The 26,381-nt window shown below is 38.8% G+C and overlaps 1 protein-coding gene across 2 annotated transcripts in view; it reads right to left on the bottom strand.

Annotated features, from left to right (window-relative positions):
- Positions 1 to 26,381, bottom strand: part of LOC146331006 (receptor-type tyrosine-protein phosphatase gamma-like) — a 660,966-nt gene that overhangs the window by 80,961 nt on the left and 553,624 nt on the right. For both annotated transcript variants that reach the window (XM_084725921.1, XM_084725912.1), the window contains exon 9: positions 14,886 to 15,070. In XM_084725921.1, coding sequence (XP_084582047.1) covers positions 14,886 to 15,070 — 185 coding nt within the window. The remainder of the gene's footprint in view (positions 1 to 14,885; positions 15,071 to 26,381) is intronic.

Below are 26,381 nucleotides of genomic sequence, written 5' to 3'. Positions count from 1 at the left end.
GAAAAAATGGCTCAGGATAGATTTATCTATATAATTTTAAATGTCCTTCAAATCGGTGTCAATCAAAATGTAGGCACAACACGACTTCTGTGAATGAAATGGAAGAGATAGATCAACACCAAGAACGCAGAACAAGAGACTTGAGACTGGACTGGAGTGGCTGGTTTAGGCTAGTATCCTCCTAATGAAGCTACGATGAAGGTCAGCCAGGAAGGCCATCTCATCCCCACACACACTGTCATCTCTCAGCCTGTCCTCCTTGAGCCCATCAGCCCACATTCATAAACTCACCATCGCTCAGTTAAACTGAAAATACCAGAGCTGGCACTGAGCTACATTTGTCACATTATTCAGTCTTACAAAGTGTCCTTGCTCTCATTGTGTAAAACCACACTATCAAGCTTTCCAAACCAGTTAATAGAAAGAAGTCGTGAAGCTTTGCTTCAGCAGAATATAAAAATATTCATCTGGGGAAAATATAAGACCAGTAAGAGATCGATTCCAGTACAGCTTGTTTTAATGGTGTATTAGACTCTCCTCCGCTGCTTCATTCACTCTTCTGACAATTTCATTACATTACTAAAGTCTCATTTTTTAATCAAGTCTGACAAATTTATCAGCCAGAGATTTCATAAGCTGTTTTATCGCAGCAGATAATCAGAATCACACTGAGTACATTGTGCAGAGATACAGTGGGCCACTGGAAAATATCAGACTCTGTTTCAAGAGGTTAAATCAGTTCAGTCAGTCAGTCACTCAGGGGGAGTCTGTGGAAAGCAGTGTTCTCAGAACATGTTATTAACCACCCAGATAAATTAAATACATATACATATAAATTATATTTAAAAAATATATTAAAATAAAACTCAAAATCATGAAAAAATTTACATGTCAAATACCTCTATAACCTGTAAACAACCTGAAACATGGACGCTCTGTCTAACAGCTTTATTGGACATGTCCAGACATGTTTGAGCCACCACAGCCAGAGGAAGGTGACAGGATGGTCTCGAGCCATGTTTCTGATTCACCCCAAAAAATCCTGAACACAAAAATCCTGAACAACAGTCTAACTATCCCTCTTCACATATGTTTAGCAACTATTTTCTAACATGTATAATGTGTTTGGAAGAAATCCTGTGACTTCCCTTTACACAGGCAGACCTTCACATTATATCAACTGCACGTTGCAGTATTAAGCTATCCTGTTAGCCTTCTCTAATTTCTAGGTACTGACATTTTGTTATGTGATTCATTGTCTCATATAGTTGAACACGGTACATGTAAACAGCTGAAAAAGATGCACCCGGCTCGCAGGTGACTTCACTATTAACTCATCCACGGCTGCTTGAGATTCACCAGGCTTTTGACGTCGTATAAAGAAGGAGACAATCTGCATGTGGAGAACTTGGGGTGGATGGATGGCTCAAACAAACACAGGACTTTCACCCAGGAGACCTGGAGTTCATGTCTCATTTAAAATCCAAAATGTTTTTCAAGGTTGCAAAGGCACCATAAGCCCAAACATGGTCTTATCCCAAACCTACCAGAGGTGGCAAAAGTCCACTCATTGTTTACTCAAATGGAAGTACAGATACTTGTGTAGATAAAAGACTCTGCTAAAAGAAGAAGTACTTTAATTTCTTTACTTAAGTAAAAGAGAACAAGTGAAATGTACTCAAAGTATAAAAGAAAACAGGTAGTCCTCTGAGGGACTGACTGTTTCGTCTTTTATGTTATTTTTGTTTTTTTTTTGGCTTGCTGGGTCCTTTAGAACTTATGTCATTTCAGTTGTGTTACCTCTTTAACATTGTTTTTGTCTTTCTTGGTACATCGTTTATGTCGTTTTCATCTTGTTTTTGCCTTGTGTCCTTTTTTTTTGGCTTATGTCATTTCCATCATTTTTACATTGTTTTTGTCTTATTATGTCATGTTTGTTTTCCTTTGGCTTTTTTGCCTTTTTATGTTGTTTTCATTGTCTGAAGTCTTTTGCATCTTTTTTGCCATGTTGTGTTATTTTTTTAATCTTGTTATGTTTTTTGGTTATTGTTCCATCCACTCAGGTTGAAATTAGTCTTGAGATGAGAAAGTGGTGCACAATGAGGTAAAATCCTCAAATACATTAAAACTAAAGGAAAAAACTTTTTTGAAATGGAAAGAGTAGAAAATACAGATAATTGTGTGAAAATGTAGGGAGTGAAAGTAATACTGTACTTAAATACAGCACCAAAATATTTGTACTTAGTTACCTCCCTCCTCTCAAAGTTAACCAAGTATTTTTGTCGCCTTAACCAACCCAATCTGTGACCATTTCACAGCATTAATCACATGTTAAAAAGTTGTTCTGGCGGCATCTCATATAGCTAAAGGGTACCTTATGCGTCAATAGGAGATACTGAGATGCTCTTCCTAAACAGGTTGCCCTTATTTATACCATGAGCCATAAATTTCCCTCCAAATCCAACAAGGTGGACCACAGTAGCCATGTCCCACCTCAGGCTGTACCTCTTTCAAACTAAACTCCCACTGATGTGGTAAAGACACAGTGACATTAAAATGATACATGTCTCACCTTCAATAAAAACAGGCGCATTTTTCATTTTGAAAGTTGAGCCGGGTTAATTAGAAGTTTTCACATCTCGGCTGTGAATTGCCACAGCGCTCCTTTCATCTCCGTCGTGTATTCAGGGAGCCAGATATCATCACCGCAAACGCACCATGGATCTGTGCAGACAATCTGACGTGCTACTGATAGCTTTCATGAGAAGGCAGAGCTCTGTCAGATGTGGGTGTTGCTGTTCGCACTAACGCTGTGGAGAATTCACGCTTCCAGCTGACTCCTGCTCACAAAGATGGGCGGTGAAGATTGAGCAAATCAAAAGGTTTCATGTAAACATCTCAGGGCTCCGACATACAGTGGCATCAAGAGCAGCTGATAAACAGAGTGTCTGAATCTGAATCACATCACTTTCTCCATGATAGAACCCATCTCTATTTATACACTCATACAATACCATGTTTTTTATGTATAAATAAACATACAGTACACAACCACATTATTACTGCTGCAAAAACAACACACACAGTCGTATAGAGCAGTGGTTCTCAACTTTTTTTCCTTGGGCTCCCCAACCCAAAGACATGCTCACACACACACACACACACACACACACACACACACACACACACACACACACACACACACAAACACACACACACATATATGTATACATACAAATTAATGATTAATCATTAACTGATTCATTGCCAAATAAGAATTTAACTGATTAAACATGTATTAACTGATAATTAAAAGTTAACTAAGAAATTTAAATAAGAAAAAAAAGAGGAAAAACAAAAAGAAAATGAGGAATGAAGAAAATCCCATTTTTCATTGATTCCTGATTCTTTCCCATGATTTTCACACATTTTTCCCTTTCATGATCACAATCTGTTTCTGGAACTGTAGAACAACAGTGCAGTTGCACCAAACCAGACTTGATGGAAAGAAGAATTCCCATTTCTTAAGGAAAGTTTGATGCAATCAGCTGGTAAAATCAGCTGTGTCAATTTTCTTTTAGGTCAGGGCAAAAAATAAATTAATTAAATTGAGAGATTTATGCAAGCTGCCTTAGGGGTGGTTCATTCTGTTTTCTTTCCTGAGCATTAAGAGGAAAATGAAAAGAATTCAACATTAAAATGCTGTTGCAGTGTACTAATTAGTTTATCATTTTCATTCTTTAAAAGTCACCAAAATGCAGAAAACAAAATCTCTTCAACTCTTTTTAGGTTTTGAATTCCTCCCTGTTTCTGAAGCCTCAAGGTTGGTAATGCACTAGTGATGAACATGTACTCTACCTGCTAAACATCAGCATGCTGTCATTGTTAGCATGCTGATGTTAGCATTTAGCTCCAGGCACCACTGTGCCTAAAGGTCTGAATATGCTCCCAAACAGACAATGATACCACAGACATGTAGTAGTTCTGTTTATTCTGCTCTCTGGAGTTCATTTGGAGGACGCGTGCCACACATGTGCAGCAGATTGGTGTCTACAGGATGGGTGTGGTGGCTGTGTGGACAAATCTGTACAGTCACAACAAATTTGATGTACACAGACATCTGCACAGAGATCATGCACACACCTTCTGAAGCCACATGGACCTTTGAGCAGTGTTTCCTAAACTTTTTTCTGGGTATCTACTTCTTAAAAATGACAAACCATTGTGACTCAATTCACAGTAGGCCTTATTAATATTTTTTTCTTAATAAATCTTGGAAAGTGTAAATCTATGCACCTTATATTATCTGCATATACAGGTGAGAAATAAATGGATTCAGTCTGAGTTAACAGGCAAAGTCATTGTTTTTAATTCCTCTCATTAAGAAAACAAAGCTTAAAAAAAGTTCAAGGTAATTTCAAGGCAACTTACTGTGATAGATTTTTTGAGTTTCTAATCAAACTCAAACTTAAATTCTGAAATAAACTAAGAAAGTTTTGCTGAGCAATAATCTTTAGTTGAAATAATTTACTTTTCTTCCTCAGATAAATCTTAACTCTTCAAAGTTTAGAAACTAAAAAAAAAAATGCATTTCAAATGTGAAAATGAAAATGAAATGGTTTTAGATTTTATCCAAAGAACAAAAGTAAAATTTCAGAATAAAACTTTATTAGTTGACAAGACTTTTTCAAGACAGCTCAAAACTCACAAAAATCTATCAAACTAAGATGCCTTGAAATTCTTTGAAGTGTTCTGAACTTCTTCGTTTTTACAGTGTAGGACATTTTAGCCTCCTTCATAACTGAGGTAAAAAAAAAATGCGTTTAACAGATTCTTGTTTTTTTTTTGTCTCATCAGTAAAACAATATACATATTTTAAATGCTTTATAAAAGCTATACTGCAGGTACAAATCTTCAACTTGCAGAATTTCTTCCATAGTCTTTTATTTATTTGGTTACTCAAATAAAATGTCCTGTGACTCAGCTTGTGGGTTACAACCCAGTCTGTGGGTGTGACTGTCCTAGTGAACACTTGTGCATCCACGGACATGACATAACTGTAGATTCCGTTGCTAAATATAAAAAAGAATTGCGCCCAGCTGCAAATTTAGTAGGTTCATCTAATTAAACCCAGTCTGATACAACAGTTAGATACATCAGTACTTCCTTCATGAAGGTTTCAATGCTCCCTTTGTTCAAAAATTTTTTAGAGAAACATTTTAATTTTATGATTATTTTGGAGGCTGCAGTTTGAGGGGCTGTTGAGTTGTATTATACTGTGACATGTTTCTAATTTTTTTTGCTTCTCTAGTGTAACATTACAACCTTCCTGAAGCGATGATTTACTGCAGGACGGCTGAAGACTGCATTAGTTTTAGCTGGCTGTACCTAATAAATTGGCAACTGAGTATACTGCATATTTCCATGTCTATCCCCAACCCCACCTCCACCCCCCGCTCCCTGACTCCTGCCAGTTCTGCCCTGTTGAATCCAGTTAGGAACCTGTTTCCCTCATTTGCTCCCCCTTCTTCACAAGTGGTAGGGGCCATAAAATATTCCGGTCCAGGCGTTTTATTACATGGGGATTTTCCATTGATTGTGACAAGGGGGACTTGTGTGGGATTTGGGCGGGGGGGGGGGGGTCCCAGAGCCATGTAAGTCCCTGTTGTGACCTAGATAGAGGCATCAGGGGAGGATATGAAGAATATGAGCAAAATCAAAGGGCTGACAGAAAGAGGCAGGGAGAGATGTGTGTGTGGGAAGGGGAGGGGAAGACCCCGTGAGGAAGAGGAGGAAGGGTGAAGTAGATTTGAGAGGGAGGGATAGTCTCTTGAGTTAATGATGGGAGGATAAAACACTTCCCACCTCTCTCTCCCTCCATCTCTCATCGCGGCAGGCTGCTGCTTCCACAGCCAGGGGGCACTCTGATCCCTCTCCTGCAGCCGCTCCGTGTTCCCACAGAGCCACTGGCCCAAGGTCATGCTTTCTGCACAGGCTGGCAGCCCTGCATCCCCTCCAGCTTAGCATTAGTATTCTGCTAGCCACGCTGCAGACCACAATGTAAGGGAATGAAAGCTCCTGTCTGCTCCACAGCCTTCTCTCATAGCTCATTTTGGCTCCTGATGAGACCATTTGTAATGGAATTGATGGAGGATGTTGCTCGGTTTGTGTGTTATGTGCGTGTGTGCTGGCATGTGTGTGTTTGTGATCAAAAGCCTTTGTCCCCAGACAAATTAATAACTACTTTATTAAAACCCCTGCTGACCCATTTTCTCATAATAACTTGTATTTTGCCAAAGCTGCGTATGTGTGTGCCTTTGTTCAACAAAATAACGCATATTTTTAATGATGCAATCAGTGCTTACTTTGTATGTGTCAAAACAGTTTTGTTCCAAAACAACTTACTAGATTTTTCAAGGCCCTTGCAGTCACATTTTTGATGATGTAAATTCCTCTGTATTTCTGAAATAACACACACACACACACACTGATACTACACACTACATACATATTTCCAAGTGCAGCTGTATTTGACTGTTATATCACAAATATTCTTGTCATCATTAACAGTTACAGCTGATAAAGTTGAGTTTGGCTCAAAGCTTTTTCACACTCTGATCACACATGTACAGGGAAATAACCGTCCATTCCAGTTTTTACCCAGTGCTTACACACTTAAAGTGAATGTTAAGACTAAAGCATCAAACCCTTAAAGGGATAGTTCACCCAAAAATGAAAATTCTGTCAATATATACTCACCCTCATGTTGACTGGAGGTCAGGTTTAGTTTTTTAGTCCACAAAACACTGCTGGAGTTGTGGAAAACAGGAAAACAGTGCTGCAGAATCTCACAAACAACTGAAGTTTTCATACGTACCCAACAACAGGATAAAAACATAAAATGCCTCCATACTGCACGACTGATGTAATCCAGTCTCCTAAAGCTCCAACATGCCAAGTTGATTTGACAGACATTTTTTAGCCTGAATCTTCACTGTAGACCCTTAGCTTGGAGCCACGTTCACACACACACACACACACACACACACACACACACACACACACACACACACACACACACACACACTGTCTGAACTGCGTGTGAGTGGTGTGACGGTGTGTGAGCAAGTGAACAGCATGTTGGGGCTTTAGGAGACTTGGATTACACCACATTCAGTGCGGTATGGAGGGTTTTTTTTTTTTTTATTTTCTTGTGGCTGTTTTTTTTTTACATGTTTGGGAGATTCTGCAGAACTGTTTCCTGCGAAACTCCAGCAGTGTTTTGTGGACTAAAAAACTAAACCTGACCTTCAGCCAAACAGCATGAGGATGATAGTGACTAAATTGTCATTTCTGGGTGAACTATCCCTTTAAACTTTTCTAACCATTCTTTAAACAAAGACACCTAAAGTACAAACACATTTTCTGCTTTGCACTTTGTTTGCAATCCTGCAACACACTGTTTCTTACATGAGACACTTGGTTCAAGAATGAAACATCTCACTATAAGTGGAGAAACACTTCTGTTTAAAATGCAAAACACACACACACGAAAACACTAATGCACCAATCAGTGTGAGTCTTACAAATAGACAAACAGACCTCAGGTAAGCTCACCTCGTCTGTGAGAAGTCAGAAGAAGTCAGAGTGAGAAGTAGAGGAAGACTGAGAGGAGGATAAGGACAACAACAAACAGAAGGACCAGGTAATAGATGGAGACACATTTCTGACATCATTAGACACTGAGGGAGGCTGGACAGTCCAGCACAACCTGAGTCACTGCACAGCAGCATTCATACAGTTTTTTTTTTTTTTTTTTTTTTACCATTGCTTGCACACTAAAATGAGAAATAACAGTTGGTGAAACCTGACGCTCAAGGAGCCAAACCTCAGCCCAGATCTGCACGACTATAAGCACATTCTCAGCTTCACACTTTTTGCAAAATACTTCACACAGTGTTTTCCAAATCACTAAACACTCTTCTCTACATCAGACACAGAAGTCCAACATGATGTCACTTCTTTGCCTTTTCAAATCTCTGCCTTTCAACATACAACACAACTCAAACAACTGATCAAACACGGCTGTCAGGTGTTCAAACACTCAGCTGCTTAACTGTAAACTCACCAATCAGACATGAGAACTATGGCAACAGGTGAGTTTACCTGTCTTCAAAACAAATGGAGGGTGTGACTGAAGAAGACAAGGACCAGGACGAGGGCATGAACTTCTTCTGAGGGGGAAAAAGTTCTGGAGCTGCTGGTTTACAACACTGTAAGTCTACTTTTCTTTGTGGATTTCTTGTTGTCGTACAGTAAAAACTAAAAAAGTTGCATATATTTTTCTGAAGCCTTTATATTTTTGTGTTCATCAAACTAGATTTAGTTTAATTTTTAGTTGAGAAAATAAAAAAAAATGCAAACTAGTCAGCAGTGTTTTGTATAAAGCACAAAATAAAGTGTGTTGTTGCTGCTTTGATAGAGTAATTCAATTTCAAATGGTGCGTGTGTGAATCATTTTGTTGCAGAAATGCTGTTCTGAAAGAGGATTGTCAGGTTTTGATCGCGGAGTTTCATTCTGACACAGAAGTGAGATGTTTTTCTCCAAGTGTTGTGTCTTATTTGGCTTGTGTGAGTAGAGTTTTGGCACAATGAGCCAAATTCTGCAACAAGTGTGCAAGCAATGGGTACAAAACTGTAATCAAGTTAACAAAATAACACATGGCTGCAGGCTGGGCTGGTGGGTGGTGTGTTTTCAGCTCGCGCTGTATCAGCAGAGAGGGGACGAACACGGTGATTGTGAGAGCGCTCTGTGTTCATTTTGTCAGCTTTTATTTTCTATTTAGTTTAATCCAGTGTCAAATGTTTCAGTCTGGACATTTTAGTCTCATCTTCGTTAAAGAAAACCAAAACTTTCTTAGTTGAGTTTTGCTAAATCTTTGTAAATGTTTTAGTCATTGGATATTAAACATTTCAGTAAATCCAGTCGAATCAAAACCAATAATTTTTTATTATTTGATGAAAAACACTGACTAAATGATCCACAATACAGCTGACATGATGTAACACCCAGAGGTGGAAAGAGGACTGAAAATCTGTACTGCATTACTAAAATATTATTCAATTACAAGTAAAAGTACTGGTGATAGAAAAATACTCAGGCCAAAGAACAAAGCACTTGTTGAGTATTAGTTACTTTTTAACTGTTGATGTTTTATACATTATCAATAGCTATTCAATCAAAGAGGTTTCTGTTTCTCCAAATCTCCAGTCTGAATTACTCCCAGCATCCTCTCTGTTCTGCTCATTGGTCACAGTCACCTCTCTAAGCTAGGGTTGAAAAATCTGTGCATTTTTCTGAAAATGCTAACATTCGATTAATAATTAATCATTTATAAGACACAAAACACTTTTTAAAAATTTTGTCATGTTCAGTGTTTTCTGTTTTGTTTTGTCTTTTTTTTCTCATTTTAAGTTTCACTGTTCAGCAAAAGGCTCCACCAGACAAAACAACGTCAGATAAAATGCAGTTACTGCCATTTTTAGACTACTGATTAAATATCCACAAATTTTGATTGATCAAAATATAATAATAATCGATTAATTAATTAATTGCCAGTGAAAATTTTACCAACCATTAACATCCTAACTCCAAACCTGTGCTGCTGCACTGTTTCTCCTGGTTTTTATTGACCTGTCTGCAATCAGATCATCTGATTGGCTACCAAAATGCAGATGAAAAGTTTGGATATTAATTCAACTTGTACTCAGTACTCGATTCTGATTTTAAAGTAGATTACATAGTGTAATGCAAACTTAAATACATGTGAAAGTACAGACTTGAAAATTTATTCATAAAAGTAAGTACAAGTACCCCAAACCCCCCACGACTTAATTACAGTAATTTGAGTATTTATAATTAGTTACTTCCACCCCTGGTAACACCATCATGTTACCTGCTGTCTATAGCTTAAAAAACAGCCTAATGTTTCATTAACCTGTCTCAGTGACTTTGTGGTTAATCTTAATGTGTCTCCTCAGTATCTTATGGTGACATTGTTTCCCTTCTGATAAAACAATGAATGAGTTTTTTTTTATTCAGGCTCACTGTAACAATAACAGACCCAAATTAATCTAATTTCTCTCTCCAGAGCCTTGTTGTTGTCATTTACTGTAACTTGCTTTCGGTCCTGATCAGTCCTGATATGTTGCATTCACTCACACAGACAGGAAACAGAAGGACTTCACTGAAAAGTGAAGTGGTCAATGAAAGTAAAGCAAGATTTTAGTAAAGTTTCTATTTTTTTGCACTACATTTTAGTCCCTTTTTTTTTTTTTTTTTTTTTTTGGGCAACAATATCACATGCTGATATAGTCATGGTTAGTGGTTAATGAGGTCAGCGCCGTCCGGTCACTGTCTCATCTTCGTCAGGGGAATAAAGTAGTTATAGTTTTCATAAACAACGTTACCACTGCTCAGTGCACTGCAGCTTAAAGAGATAGCTCCTTCAAGGGACCCGCATGCTGATTAAAGGTCAGGTTTATTGGAAAACAGTGTTGCAGAATCTCCCAAACACTGGAAACAAATGGAGACCAGTTTTCAAAGCTAAAAAAACCAACTGCCAATTCATTTTACATAAAATATATTATAATATATGTGGAAATTGTATAGCAGTATAAAAATACATGTACTGTGATAGAGGATTTTATTCATATTACACACTTATATTTAGAAAAATCAATAATTTGTTCAATGTACACATGACATGTGAGTGTCATATTAAGGCTGACTTGAAAAAAAAAATCCTGTCCTTTAATGCAGCAGCAATAACTGGAGCTGTGTTATGGAAACACATTTTTGAAAGTGGGTATGTATGAGGTATTTCTTCATAGTCAGGGTTTTACAAAATCAGTAATTTTACCTTGCAGAAAGAAGGAGTTGCTGATCTACTAATTAGCAGATTATGTTCTGCGCGGTAAAATTACTGCTTTCAGCTGTTTTTGGCATATATAACTATTTCCCATCAGAAAAGTCTGTCTGAGAGAAAGGTAAACCAGTGAAAATATTCTAAATATAGCAGACATGTAAACTATTGATTTTTTTAGGTGTCTAAACTACATTTTGCTGCTGACCCTTTCCACAGCAGGACATTGCTTAGCTTTCTACACCGGTACTCCTGCTGCTGCTGCAAAGTGAGGGCATGTTGACCTCCATGTACTGTGGGTAAGTACCTCATACGACCCCAATTCAGATAATATGAACTATCCCTTTAAGTCACTGTTAGCATACTGATGTTGGCATTTATCTCAAAGCACTACTGTGCCAAAGTACAAAAACCTGAACTATCCTTTTAATAATTAAAACACTCAGGGAGCACAGTATTTTTGTTAGAAAAAGAAAGTGGTACAGATAATAGGCCCTTTTGTTATTCCTCTTTTTCCCACTGGCCTTTATTTGAGACCAGCCATTATACGAATACTAACTTTTATTTTTTAACAAAATCAATGGATTTCAAGGAAGAATCTGTTTGTTTGTTTTTAAACTGACTTCCATTTCTAGAAGCTGGTGTCTGGTGTCAGTTTAAAACCTACCAGCACTGCTTCAATATTTATATTATTCACAATTCATTCATTACTGAGCCGTGGTGGCTGCTGCTTGATGTCAGTGTGAGAGAGGCCACAGACTGACACGGATGGAAGCCGAAACTAACTTCACACGTGGACTTCCTGACGGAGGCTGGAACGCTGCTGCGTGATGAGACACACGGAGCTGTGGACATGAAATCTGAGGAAGAACTGAAGGCACTCATTGTTCATGTGTCTCTCGGTGGAATACACGGCGGCACAAACATGGCTGCATCGACAGCTAAGAGTCAGAAAAGTCTGAACATGCTTTTCCTTTTTTTTTCTTTTTTCTTTTTACTCCACACACACAAACCGGGCCAAGGAAGCACATCAGAGAGACACTGCAAATGTGTGTGTGAGGAGAGATGAGTGTGTGTAAAAAGCTAATTCAAGGAAGGATTTAAAGGACTGAGCTCATTATATATACACACATATTTGATGTTCAGCAAATCCTGTCCATACTGGTGATTTCCTAACATGTTACACTATAGAATCCTGGCAGGTGTGGGCATGTGCTTTAAATGCACAGATTATTTTTAACATACTTAAGCCCTTCTGCCAACGTGCATGTTAATGTCTTGCTGTATATATATCTACTGATATTACAAATATGAACGCAGATAAACTTGGATGAATCTGGGTTATTAGATTGTTGTGGATGCAGACATATTTGGGACACAGTTTGTGGAATGTGGATTATTGGCATCTTCGCTTGGCTGAAGGGGCTTCAGGCTCTTTCTGTGTGAACACACTGATTATTCACTGATGTTCATTTTAATCAGATTTTTTGGTATCTAACAGTCTTATTATGATTGCAAACCGCATCTCCTGCAAAATATGTGTTTATCCTACTAATTTGCTTTCCTAAGTATCATTTAGAGGAAATGTCATTGCTACCTGGATTTGATTACTGGCAGTGATTTTTAACAATCAAGGATGTGTGATGTTCTCGCATGTCGAGTCCAACGGCAACGGCGCATCTCCGCCACAGTTTTGATCTGTCCTCCGCACAGCTTCCTCTTTCAGCAGTGGAGCATTTTGCTTGTTCAATTATGTTGAGAATCTTTTACTCTGAAAATTGAGTGAGTATTTGGGACGCCACCAGCAGTGCTTTGGCGCGTTGGAGAAGTGACTACCTACTTCAAATGCAAGTCGCATCAATCTGTACTGAGCAGGCTGAGCGGACAGGAAGCCAGACCCAGAAAAGGCGATTCCTGTCAATTTTCAAAATAAAATACCCCATGCAGACTCACAATCATAAAGACAGACAGAAAAGAATTTATTTAAGCAAGGAACAGAGGACCAGATCAACAAAGCCTGAACATAATGAGGTGAGCAAAATGCGACACTTCTGAAACATTTCTGAAACGCTACTTATGGGGAGGACGGATCAAAATTTTACAATCTCCATCCTGTGTGTTGTCATGTTAAGACAACCAGCTACAACTGCCGCACAACTCTTGTTCAGCATAGCAAGGTTATTCATTCATTCATTTTCTGTAACTGCTTATTCCCAAAGGGTCGTGGGAAGCTGGAGTCTATCCCAGCTGACATTGGGTGAGAGGCGGGGTTCACCCTGGACAAGTCGCCAGTTCATCACAGGGCTGACACATAGACAGACAACCACTCACACTCACATTCACACCTACGGGCAGAATCACCAATCAACCTGGCATGCATGTCTTTGGACTCAGGACCTTCTTGCTGTGAGGTGGCAGTGCTAACCACTGCACCACCATGCTGCCCACAGCAAGATTAATTTAGTAAATGTTTGTGGCTATATTGCCTTCATCAGGGAGGTTTCTGTTGTGGTTTCTCTTATATACAGCCATCGATCACTCACGTGACTGCTTTATCACTATAGCTATTTTGTATAAAGTGATGAAAACATGATATAAAGTATTTACTCATACTGACTGCAGAAACTAACAAGAAAAAAATAAATAATCATACTGCAGATACAAAACTCTGATATTACTACAGCCTTTTTGGAATGATTTTAACTTAAAAGGTACAATATGTAAAAGAAAATATAGTTTAAAACACTCAAAAATTAATTTAAATTATCAACATAATGTGGTGAATTAAGAGTTTTGACATTATCCCAAAGATGTCTATGGATTGTTCTGCAGAGATAGCTACTCAAGTTAGCATTCTAACCAGTTAGCTTTGGCCTGTCCCATCTGGTAATACCACTGTGTGCATCAAGAGGGGATGATCTGTTATGTATGTATCTTTCACAAGCTCTCTTAATTTTATTAATCAAAAAAAGAAACAAAATAAACTCACAGAAAAAAAAGAATGTTCTCACCTATTTTCCTTATTAAACAGAAAAATACAACCAATCTGAATTCAGTTTTTTTCTCTTGGTTGATAAAAAAAACACTTCATCCAAACTGGACAGAAACAAAATAAACTCACCAAAATCTCTTCACAATGCCAGTGGGAAGCCGGCATTGACTGGCAGCCAATTCTTACATATTGAATTTTTAACCCATCAATGCATAAAAAAAAATCTTTCTTTCTTTCAACTCTTTCAGACACATCCATCCTTTGCATTAAAACTCTCACTTGATCTGGTTCAGGCTACTAAAGTACTTGGTTAAAAATGTAAGAAAAAGCAAAGATAGTTCTTTTTGATCATATTGATAAAATCAACACATCCTGTCTCCTACTTCAACTGATCATTATATTTTTATATTTACAGTAAAAATAACCATTTTAAGCTTTAGGTGTCAGGAGGGAATATTGTTGGAAAATTAGTCAAATATGTTGTCAGTGAATGTTTTCCAGGATAACAGACACCTTCATTGTCGGCTGTTAAAATAATGAAGAATATCACAGTAACAGCAGAATTTTAAGGTGTGTATCATTTGCATAGAGCTCATGTTTGCTAATTGTTTGATTTTCCCACAGAGGAGCTCATCAACACAACACTGTTCAGCAGCAAACTCTCAGATATATCTCATTTTTCAGAGCCTCTCAGCACATGAATGCAACACAAGTCATCACTGGCCTTTCCAAACCAGTCTGCACTTATCAGCTGCTTTGCTATGCAACAATAAAGCAATTCAGAAATGTTTACACTCACATATTTTCTGTGTTTTCACTGCCGTCAAACAATGTGAGCAGCTATCTGACCTCAAAGCCATAGTATAACCGTTCTAATTCCTACATACGATGTCACGTGTTTGATTCAGAACCTTCAATATCATCAGTCTAACCCTCCCACTACAGGTTCCAGTCCCTCCCAGTCTCACCAGTTTGTGTTTGGCATCAGTGAGGTGTGTCTCCTCATAGCTGTCGTCATGGGCCGTCCAGCTGTAGGACACCAGGAAGTGGAGGATGGGTGGGTGGTAGGTGACCTCCGGGCGAGCCCAGCGCACCACCAGAGCGCTGCTGTTCACATGCTGCACCTTCATGTTGATGGGAGCGCTGCTGCACACTGGGAGGAGGACAGGAGGAGGCAGGAAGGAAAGAAAGAATGGAGGGATGGAGGGGGAAAGAGATGAGAAAAAGGAATAAGGGAAGATAAAGGAAATGGATAGAAAAAAGAGGAGGGAGAGGAAAGGAGGAAAACATTATTAGGGTAGGTTAGTGAGTAGAAAAAAGAAAGGGAAGCAGTAAAGAAGAAAGGACAGTCAGGTGAAGACATAAGGAAGGGAATAAGGAAAGGATGGATGAGAACAGAGGATTGAGGAGGCAGAAGATGAGAAAGGAGACGAGGGGGAGAGAAGTTGAAAAGGAATGAAAGGAAGGGTGGAGGAGGAAAATAATGGAAGGGAGGGATTAAAAACACAATGATATGAAAGAAAGAAGTGAAAGAAGAAGTCAAAAAAGGATGATAAGGAAAGAAAGGATGGATGTGAAGGGAGAATGAAGGAAGCAAGGGGATTTAAAAGGAGAAAGAGACAAAGGGAGATAATTTAATGACAGAATACATCGACTCAGCTTATCTTTCGAACACACTCAGACACACACACAAACGAAAACACACACACACACACACACACACACACACACACACACACACACACACACACACACACAGGGTGTGTGAGACAGAGTTATGTGAGCGTGAGCTGTATTCATGATGTGTTATTAATATTGCTGTCACACCCTGAGTGGTCCAGACTCACACACACACCACAGCACCATCCAGTACACACAAGTGAATGGCTGGACTCCACACACAGAATGCCTGAAACGGAGACACACATGCATGAAAGCTCTGCACAAACACACACCACACACATACACAGGTTTTGTCTAAAGGGTCCAATAACACAGGTTCATATATAGTGGTCTTGAGGCAGAATGCAGTCATATCTGGCAGTGGGAAATATGAAGACAAACACATAAACATTGCATGTTTTATTATGAATTTGACACACACACACACACACACTCTTGCATTCATTCTGATCAGAGCAGCACTGCACCGACCACTAGATGTCTCTGTTTGACCAGTGAGGTTCTCTGCTCAGCCGGGACACACCACATATTTGATTTCAGATATTGAATATTTGATCATTATTACTGTAAATTCTCAAATACTGGCGGATGGTCAGACTTTTTCTCATCTTTCTCCTTTATATTGTATATGCATCTTTATTTTCTGATCTACACCTCTTTTAATATGTTGTTGATGTTGTTCATACAAAATCAGTACAAACTTCCTCCATGTTTACCTGATGTCTTGATAAATTCAGTATAATATACTGTACATCCAATATGCTGTACATTCTGTTTGGATGTTTCACATTAAAAGCCAACTTAAATGGCATTATCACCACTCCAGTGGGCTTTTAATGTGAAACATCTGCAAGTATTCAGTTTCACTGATGGTGACTCAAAAAAGGTGACAGAGGCAAAAGAGACGTAAAGCAGCAGAGTGGTGAGCACTTTGTGACATTAATGTGTTGTACTGATGGAATTCGTATGGTGGAAATGTACTATATATACTGAAGTTACCATGTAAGCCTCTAGTGAAGCTGGTCACACCCTGGCATGATTTTAGTCTTTAAAAAAGCCATTCTTTAAATACTAGCTTTTCCTTTACAGTATTGTTCTTATTCTAAATAGAAGTAGTAGTCAGTTTTATATTTAGGAAAGCTTGGGTTGCAGACTCACTATGATTTCCCTTTGACATATATGCAGAAATTTAGAAAGGTAACATTAGAGCTTTTCATATTGCACATTCTTAGCCCAGGGCTATATGACTCACACTGCCCTTCTTTTAGCTCTGGATTAAAGCCTCTGTACACCCACACAGGTGTTTTGCGTTATCCTGGCTGATTATCTTCTTCTTTTAATCTTTTAGCCCTGTTTTACACTGGGTTTAGTCAATTTCCAGAGGATAACCCTGCAAACTCTGGGCTAACCCTGCTCCAGAGCAGGGCCAGCTAGCCCTTGGCTAAAGTCAGGGTTAGCCCACTTTGGAATGTGCCTGGATTGTGCCTGTGTGAAAGCTCTTTTAGCCCTAGTCTAACAGCTTCCTTAGCCCGGGGCTAACTGCTCTCTTAACCTGGGGCTAAATGCAGTGTGAAAAGTCCTAATGAGAACAGAATCTTATTCAACATTTTTTCACTCCCATCTCCTCAAATACAGCAGCTCAGTGAGTGGCCCAACGGTTCAGTCTATGATGCTGAGGTAGCAGTCAAGTTAGTAGTAATAATTATGCAATGTCTGGGTAGAATTTCAAAATAAAGGCACAACATGACTTGGGTAGGTTCACAACACAAAACTACTTTGTTAGATTTATAAAAAAAAAATATCAAGCTGTGTATGTATCATGCAGTTGATTTGGGATGGGTGGATGGAGAAAAAGTAGCAAATCTATCTGCTACTTCAGCACCATGGACAGCTCCATGAATTTATCAACACAGAGCACAGTTAGACTGCTGATGATTCAGAGCCATGGTCAGATTCTGTCACAAATCTCTGTCAGATAATGATCATCAGTGAGTTAGATGGACTAGACTCCTCTTTTGCCAGGAGATGAAAGGGAGATTGGAGGTTAACAGGGGGATGCATTTTGATAATTTGGTAATTTAAGAGAGATGGCATCCGCCCTCAGCCCCCTCATATCACTACAGTGCAACACCTTATAAAGAGGTTAATATTGTCTTGTGTTTGTCTGAACTGCTGTCTGAGCTGCCTGCTGTTTGTGGAGCATTTTTTTGTGCCTGATCATGGTGACTCAGTCAGATTTGGTCTTCTTTCCTTGCTTTTGTAGGCTGCTGCTTTTTGTGCTTCTACCATGGATAAGAAGGTTGCGCGGATAAATAGTTTCTTTTCTGTCTGTCTTTATGAGTCTGCACAGGGTCTTTAATTTGCAAACTGACCGGAATCACTTTCTGCTTTTTCTGTTTCTGACTTCCTGCCTGCTTGATCTGCTCTGTGCAGGTTCACGCAACATCCATCAAATTAAGATTTGGTGCCTATTTGAAATGAAGTGCCACTTCTGGGATGCGCTGAGGCAATGCTGGTGGAATCACAGGCTCTGTGTTAAGTGGCAGCGGTCAGTTCTAGCTGATGTGGCGCAGTCGTATTGCAACGCAGCCATGCCTGGGGTATGAGCTGTATTTATTACAGTATTTTTGTATAATTTTGGACTGAGGTTGCTTTTTCATGGTTTGAGCTAGGCCCCATATCTCTACTGAAGAGAAGTCTTAGTGTATCAGTGCATAACGATAGTTCAGACAACAGTGTTCTTCCAATTTTGCAGTGACTCTTTCCTGTTTTAATATAACAATATCCCCATGTACAAAGTCAGATAAAAAAAAGTAATTTCTCTCCCAGTTCGCTGAGGAAGAACTTGATCGGCCTTCACTGAGCTCTGACCTCAACCCCGTCCAAGACCTTCGGGATGAATTGGAACACTGACTCTGAGCCAGGCCTTATCACCCAACATCTTGACCTCACTAATGCTCTTGTGGCTGAATGGGAGCAAATCCCTGCAGCCGGGTTCAACCCCTGCTGGAAAGCTTTCAAACAAGAGTGGAGGCTGCTGGAACAGCAGATTAATGATGGAGACACACTTTTAACAATCATGTCCAGGCGTCCACATACTTTGGTTAGTGCATCTGTAGTGTTAAACAGCAATTCATTGCACCACTCACTGCTGTAAAAGAAGCAGTACCATCAAACAATGCACATAATGATTATTCCACACACTGTATCATATTATGCAAATGTGTAAGGTAATTCGATGATGAACATGGCTTGATTGAGAATAGACTTCACGTGCCTGGTGGAACCAAATTGATTAGCTTGCTCATAAAGAGCTGCAGTGGAGTTTTTCTATTCATAACCTGCAGTCGCGCCCCATGTGGCTTAGCATTACTAAAGCCATTAGTCACACGCACACAAAGCACACATGCTCGCAAAGTAGAACACACACATGCACACACAGACATCATTGAGAAGTCGAGCCGTGGATGACCTCTATGCAGGGAAAACGTATTTAACAGATTTTATCAACCTGGGCCCAGTCAGCCATGCACTGTGTGTGTGTGTGTGTATGTGTGTCACAGGTTAGAAGACTGCCATTCATTCACAGTGTGAATTTAAGTTTTAAGTAAAATACATAAAGTCAGTTAAAGGGACAGCTCACCCCAAAATCAAGATATATCTTTTATTTTTCCTCTGGCCTGTAGCGCTGTTTATCCTTCTAGACTTTTTTGGTGTGAGTTGCAGAATTTTAGAGGTATTGACCATAGAGATGTCTGCCTTCTCTCCAATATAATGGGACTATATTGCATTCAGGTTGTGGTGCTCAAAGCACCAAAAAATACATTTGAAAAATTCAAAACCAGTGTCTCTTTCCAGAAATCATGACCTGGTTACTCAAGAGAATCCACAGACCTTGTGGTTCTACTTTTCCTAGTGGAATGAAAGTAGATTGCAAAGTAGCTTTGGTAGATTCATTCTAATTAACTCTTTACCTGCCAGTGATGAGATATCCACTGAGATAACCGCTGAAACTGAGCAGCAGCAGAGGAAGACAGTGTTATCTAGCATGGAATCATCAGTGTCCAGCAGCAGCAGATTTGAGGGGCAGAGAGCATTGTGACCCAGCCACAGAGCGGGGCTGCTCACGCTGCAGCCGGGGGCAGAGAGCCCACACAGCTAACGTTAGCCACACCGGTGACAGTAATGTCACAAATGTAACATGATGTAGTAAAAAACCCAAAACAAAAAATGTGAAGTCGATATTCTGCTTAAAAATCTCTCTTTCGTTTTCTGAAAAGTGGATTTTTTGATGTAACCAACCAACACTGAAGTGCTTATAAAAAAGAATGAATGAAGCTAGAACAAAATGTTTTTTTGTGTCTGAAACGCTGTTCTTTCTTTTGATATATTCCATGTAACATATTCACAGAGCTGAATATTCTGGGTGTTACAAAATCAGTGAATTTTGTCAAAAATACTGCTGCTGGCAGGGGAAGAGTTAACTTGGGAAGAGGCTGTATAAACTTCACAGTTGTTGGTTACATCTAGAAAGGAACCCAGACCCATGAAGGATCTCATGAGAGTGATCATTTTTACCCAAACCATGATCTTTCTCTAACCATAACCAGATGTTTTTGGTCCTTAAACATCTTAACCACAGTGTTGTCACATTAAAAAACATAATTAGTTAATTAGTAGTTAGTGTACAAAATGTAAAATAAAGAAACTGGGTTTTTCGCAGCGCTAACTTCCAGGTAAATGGAGTGCAGCATTACTGCAGGCCTGCTGGATTTATCTATTTATTCATTTAGTCATGTTTTTATTTCTTTACTTATCTATATGTTTTCATTTAAAAGGGACCCTGTACAGTTTAAAACATAAATCTCACCATTTCATGCACTGTATCAGATTGCAGCATGGTGTATATTCAGATCTGTCATCACTAAACAAGTCAGAACATCACCTTATGAAAAGTAACTTAAAAAACAACAACTAACAAATAGATTTCACTGAAAACATATGTGTGACATATATCTAAAAAAAGAGATACATTTAAATATTTTTTTTCGCTTTTAAATGAGCTTTGTGCTTCATGCTAAACATCCTGGACCTTTCTTTAGCGGGTTCAATTATTTATTGGTTTATTTAACAGAGACAGTGCACATTAATAAACATCACTGTAAATGGTGAATGAGCCAAAAGGATATTTTTCATCTGGAGTCCCTGGACAGATGTTACAGACTCAGGCTAACAAAGAATATCAAACCATACACAGAGATTAAACTGATCATCTTAATCAGGGTGCGATATTAAATAAGGATATGTTAGAGGATTCATTTAAGATCGTGATACAAAGTAATCTGCTATGAAGCATTATTGTACTAATCTAAGAGGAATTTCTTGTGTCATCAGTGAATGTTTGGGTAGAATTGTGATATTTTCTTAAGTCTGGATAAATCCTTGGATAAAGATGTTTTCACTCATGTGGTCTTTTCACCTTTATGTATGTGTGTGTATGAGTGTGTGTGTGTGTGTGTGTGTGTGTGTGTGTGTGTGTGTGTGTGTGTGTGTGTGTGTGTGGGTGCGTGTGTGTGTGTGGGTGTGTGTGTGTGTGTCTGCATGCACTCCTTTTCTGCTAAACTGTTACAACTTATGTTCCCTGTGTGTAACTGAAAGGGTTGTGTAGCCCCATGTGTCTGGCAGGGTGATGAAGAGACCCTCTTATGGCTTTCATCAAAGATAAGTGCGCCAGCACACGCACACGCACACACGCACACACACACACACACACACACACACACACACACACACACACACACACACTGGATGGCAGTGAGTGATGGAGAGTAGGGCCCGATCACACTGAACAGGACGTGGTAGGGGAGGTGCTTGACACAGGTAAACCCCACAGAGGACGATTCTCTGTCTCTCTCATAAGTCTGTAAAAAGCCATTTGCAGGAGGAAAGGACATCTTCGGCCCTGCAGCGTGCTGACCATAGTTGATCGATGACCAGGTCTTGATTTGGGGTTGGTCTGCAAGGTTTCATACAGGGGGAGATTGGGTAGGAACTACAGTGAAAGGACTGCTGCCAAACCCTGCTTTACACTGTTACAATTAGTTGTGTACAGTTAAAATTTTATGAGCAGCCAAAACCCTCTGCTGCTGTTTATATTTTTTACCTTTGTACTGTTAAAGGAAGGAGAGAGAGTCCACATAGCTTCAAACTGTGTGTGCATCCTCAGGTATCAACACTTAGACTGGGTTATATCCAATGAAGACTCATTTCATTTAAGACTAGATCAGAGTTTAACAAAATTAGGTTTAAAATGGGTAAGTCCATACTAAAAAACTGAGATCTCTGTTGCACAATTAAAATCTGATCTCTGATTTGTAAATCAGTTTATTGATGTAAACAACAACTTGCTGTATTGGCTCTTAGCCTATTTGTGGAGGTTGCAATAAAAAATGAATGATAAAAAAAGAAAAAATTAGAGTAAAAACTGAAGAGGGGATTTAATTTAATCTTTCCCTTTTAAGCGTTTAAGAGTCAGGTTGTAGAAAAAAATGATTCCAGGCAAACCATCAGCAACGACTGCTGCACACATTTCACAAGACATTTCCAAGACTTCACTGATGACATTTAGTCGACATGCCAACTTTCCTGAGTGCTAACATCATGAAAATGCATGATAATAGCACGAGTTTGGGTGCACTAACTGTCATTTTTCTGTTGCAGGTAAATGTCTTGTGATGTGAAAAATTGAAATGCTGCTGTGTGTGAAGTACAGCTTGTGTGCGCACCACTGTGCCTCTACGACACTGTGTCATTGTTTTATAACAGGCAACCACTCGATGGCATGAAGGACTGCAAATTGAGTAGCACTTAGACTGCCACTTGTGTTGCTCAAACTACTTGATACAGTACTTGTATCTTTTTGTAAAACTGTTATTGGTGGACCTTTAGATATTATGCAGGGACATCATTCAGCTCTTGGACATCTTAACCTTGACCTCAAACAAAATAGACAGAAAAAAGTGGGCAGAGAGGTGAACAATAAGTACTTTCAGACTGCAAGTTAGTGTCACTTCTTGTTTTAGTACAGGCCCATTTTAACCTATGCAAATAGGCTTAGATCAAATACTTGAAACCTAAATTACTATTATGAATATTTCACCCACTTTTCACTGAAATTGGCAAAAGAGTTGAAAAAGAATACATATCTGAATCTGTGCAGTGTAGATGTTCTTAAATAAAAATACATAAAAGCCAGAGCAGAACACAGACTTGAGGTTTGGCCTCGTTTGGTCTAGTCAGAACGGACTGTGGTCCAGAAAATCTACACTGCACAGATTCAGATATGTTTTCTTTTTCAACTTCAAAAGGTGGCTGTTGGTGTGGTTCTGAACAAACACCATGTGCTGACTAGCATCTTTAAGAGGCTCAAAATTATCTAACCGAAACATGATGATGGTGATGTTTTGGTTGTGAGAAGACCATTTCAGAAGTGACAATAGGGAACATTTAATCCTTTATTTGAGGGGAAATTAACACATTTTTAGCCCTGTAATCCAAATTAGAAGTATTTTAGGAAACACTTTGTAATTTTAAGTTCTGTAATGGGACAAATACCAGCCGAAATATAACACAGTCACTAGTGAAACCTGGGATGTTCGGTCACAAATAAAATATATTAAAAGACCAACTAAGATGTTATTATAGTGTTTAGCTCAATGTATAATAAACGGATAGTTCACCCAAAAATAAAAATTCAGTCATTATCACCTTCATGCTTTAGGTTTTTAATCCACAAAAACACTGCTGGAGTTTCACAGGAAAACAGTGTTGCAGAATCTCCCAAACAATGGAAGTGAATGGTGACCAGTTTTCAAATGGGAAAAAAAAACAGAATAAAAACATAAGATCCCTCCATGCTGCTCGTCTGGTGTAATAAAAGTCTCCTAAAGCCCCAACATGCCAAGCTGACTAAAAAAATGTTATTTCCAACATGTTTTTAGTCTGAATCTTCACTGTAGATCATTAGCTTGGAGCCATGTTCACATGCACACTGTCTGAACTGGGTGTGTGTGGTGTGACAGTGTGAAAATGGCAAGTCAGGAGACTTGGATTATGCTAGACGTCTGAAAACTGGTCACCATTCACTTCCACTGTCTGATAAATTCTGCAGCACTGTTTTCCTGTGAAACTCCAGCAGTGTTTTGCAGACTAAATCACAGTTTCCACCAGGAACGGCTGCACTGCATTATGGCCGCACCATGGCAGCTGGAGCGATTTGTGGCCATTCTAGACAACGCATGATTCCACGAGAAGCGTCACTGCACATCCCACGGCATCCTATTTTTGACGGAAGCCACGTCAATTAGCACAGAGCAGATAGAATGGGCAGGAAGTCAGACACAGAAAACGTAGGGAGAATCCGGTTAATTTTCAAAATAAGACCCTGTGCAGACTCATGATCATAAAGACAGACAGAACAGAATAGAAACTATATAACTACGTAGGCTGCTTATCCGTGGTAGAAGATTTAAGAGCAAGAAAAGATGACCTAATGAACAAAATCTGAGAAAGTTAACATAATAAGGCAAGCAAAACAGCAGAGCTGTGCGGAGGATGGATCAGAACCATGGCGCAGACTGGTGGAATTTCTGGGGAACAAAATAAACCCAACCTACATTCAGCATGAGGGTGAGTAGATAATGACTGAATTTTCATTTTTGGGTGAACTATCCCTTTAAAGGTGCTGTTTGGTGATTGATTTGATTTGATTGTTTTAAACTTCTGAGCGTGGTGACCTCTTCCCCAATTTCCAGTCTTCATGCTCAGCTCAGTGTATTTCCTAAAATATTGACCTATTTGTTGAAATTTAATAAGTAAGCCACATTGAATCAGACAGTGCAGCAGAGGTGATACCTGTCTGTACCTCGCAGGCCAAACAATCATGTTGACTGAAGTCTTTTTAGAAGAGGCAGAGGGAGAAAAAAGTGATCCATCAGTTTCTATGACCACATTCACATTACACATTATTGTTTAGCGGCACAGACCTCCATGCCTGGAAGAACACGTAATGTCTACTGATGCATTATATCACTCATAAACAGTGTAAATGTAATGTGCCATAAAATGTAAGTGCAAGCATAATCTGAAGTTAAACTTTCATTATTAGTCGTGTTTACTTGACATGTTGTCTCTGATCAATAAACAGAAGTCCTTCTCTACTTATTTTTGGCTCCATTAGAGGTTGTGCAACATGACTTACATAATTTATTACGATGTATAATTTATTTATTTCACTTAGCTGACTTTACTTGTAACTTGTTACTTCAACATCAGCACTTTAAATAGTTGTAAAATGCAAATAGGCATATAAGTTGATTTATCTCACAGGAGTCCGTATCAGACAACCTCCAGACATATCATTATACAGCTGTGTATCTAAGTTAGGATGCACTCTTACAGTGCCCTTTAAGTGCATTAGATGTGGTAATAGATTTTATGTTTTGCTCATGGCGTGTTCTGGAAAGCTGCTCTGATACAGCCAGGCAGTCAGTAATTCAAGAACTTAGGAGGGGCCAGAGTTCATCTTTGCTTATGCTTTTAAGCTATTTGTCTCTTCATTGCAAAAAGGTTTCGTTTTTAGAATCAAGAGTTAGACAATATTTTCAAAAAGGAAGCAAGACACTCTGAGACTTTTTGCAAACAAAAGTCAAGAAGTCTCACATCTTGGACAAAATGCATTTGCTTCCTTTTTTAGTTTAGCTTTGTTAGGATTAAAGTTGTTTCTTGTTTTGGAGCACAACTGGACCTGATCATTCCTCTTTTCACATTTTAACCTTGACTTTGACTGAACTACTATAATCTATTTTAAAAGGAAAAGGAAAAGGACTAAAAGTTTGGGAACATGTTTGTTTGCTGTCTGACTCAGAGTCAGATCGATATCAATTTAATCTCGGCCCAGTACAGACCTACAGTAGGTCCAGGCTCTCAAATAGCAGAAAGGGGGAAAGCCAATAGCCCAACAGAGCTGAGGTGACACTGGAACTTCTGGGTTCTTTTTTTTTTTTTTGCAAAAATTAGAATATGAGATCAAAATTAAATGATCAAATTTAGTAGTGCAAACGGTAATATGTCTGTACACTATATGTCTAGATAAGGATTGTCTAATATTCATCAGACCTCGGTGGATTCAAATGGTTTAAAGTTCATCCAGAAATAGCAGGAAGAGGCTTACAGATGCTTTAGTTATTTTTAAAACAGCAAAATATACAGTTAAAGATGGAAACTGACAAGTTGATATTAACTCTTAATTCATGGGAGCTGTATAATAACAAACAAGAGTGTCACTTGCTTAAATCATGAAGGTTTCCAATTCAAACACAGACCAAATGAGTAAAAGGTGAAAGAAAGACAGCTAGCCTGGAGGCAAGTCAGGACTTTGCCACTCTTTAGTCTATGTTGTATTAAAGCTACAGCAGTTAGCTTACTAGTTTGTTGGTTAGGACAGTGGTTTTCAAAATGTTTGTGCCCAAGGCACAACAACAGACAAGCAAAAAGCAAAAATCTGACAGCACAGCTGTATTCATATCCATGAAAAAAAATCTTTATAAGTAACCTAACCAGTGAACAAAACAAGCAGCCTATTGTCAATCAAAGGTCCTCCAAAACATACTTTTCTTTATCTTTATCTTTTTCTGTTTTTAAGAGGATTTACAGTGAACTGTAGCAACATTTGATGATTCTATTGGGGCTTTAAGTATTAAATAGGTGCATAATGTGACTGC

Source organism: Lutjanus erythropterus, chromosome 2, assembly GCF_056507025.1.
Source record: "Lutjanus erythropterus isolate fLutEry1 chromosome 2, fLutEry1.hap2, whole genome shotgun sequence".
NCBI lineage: Eukaryota > Metazoa > Chordata > Actinopteri > Lutjaniformes > Lutjanidae > Lutjanus > Lutjanus erythropterus.
This window is presented reverse-complemented; position numbering and strand designations above follow the sequence as displayed.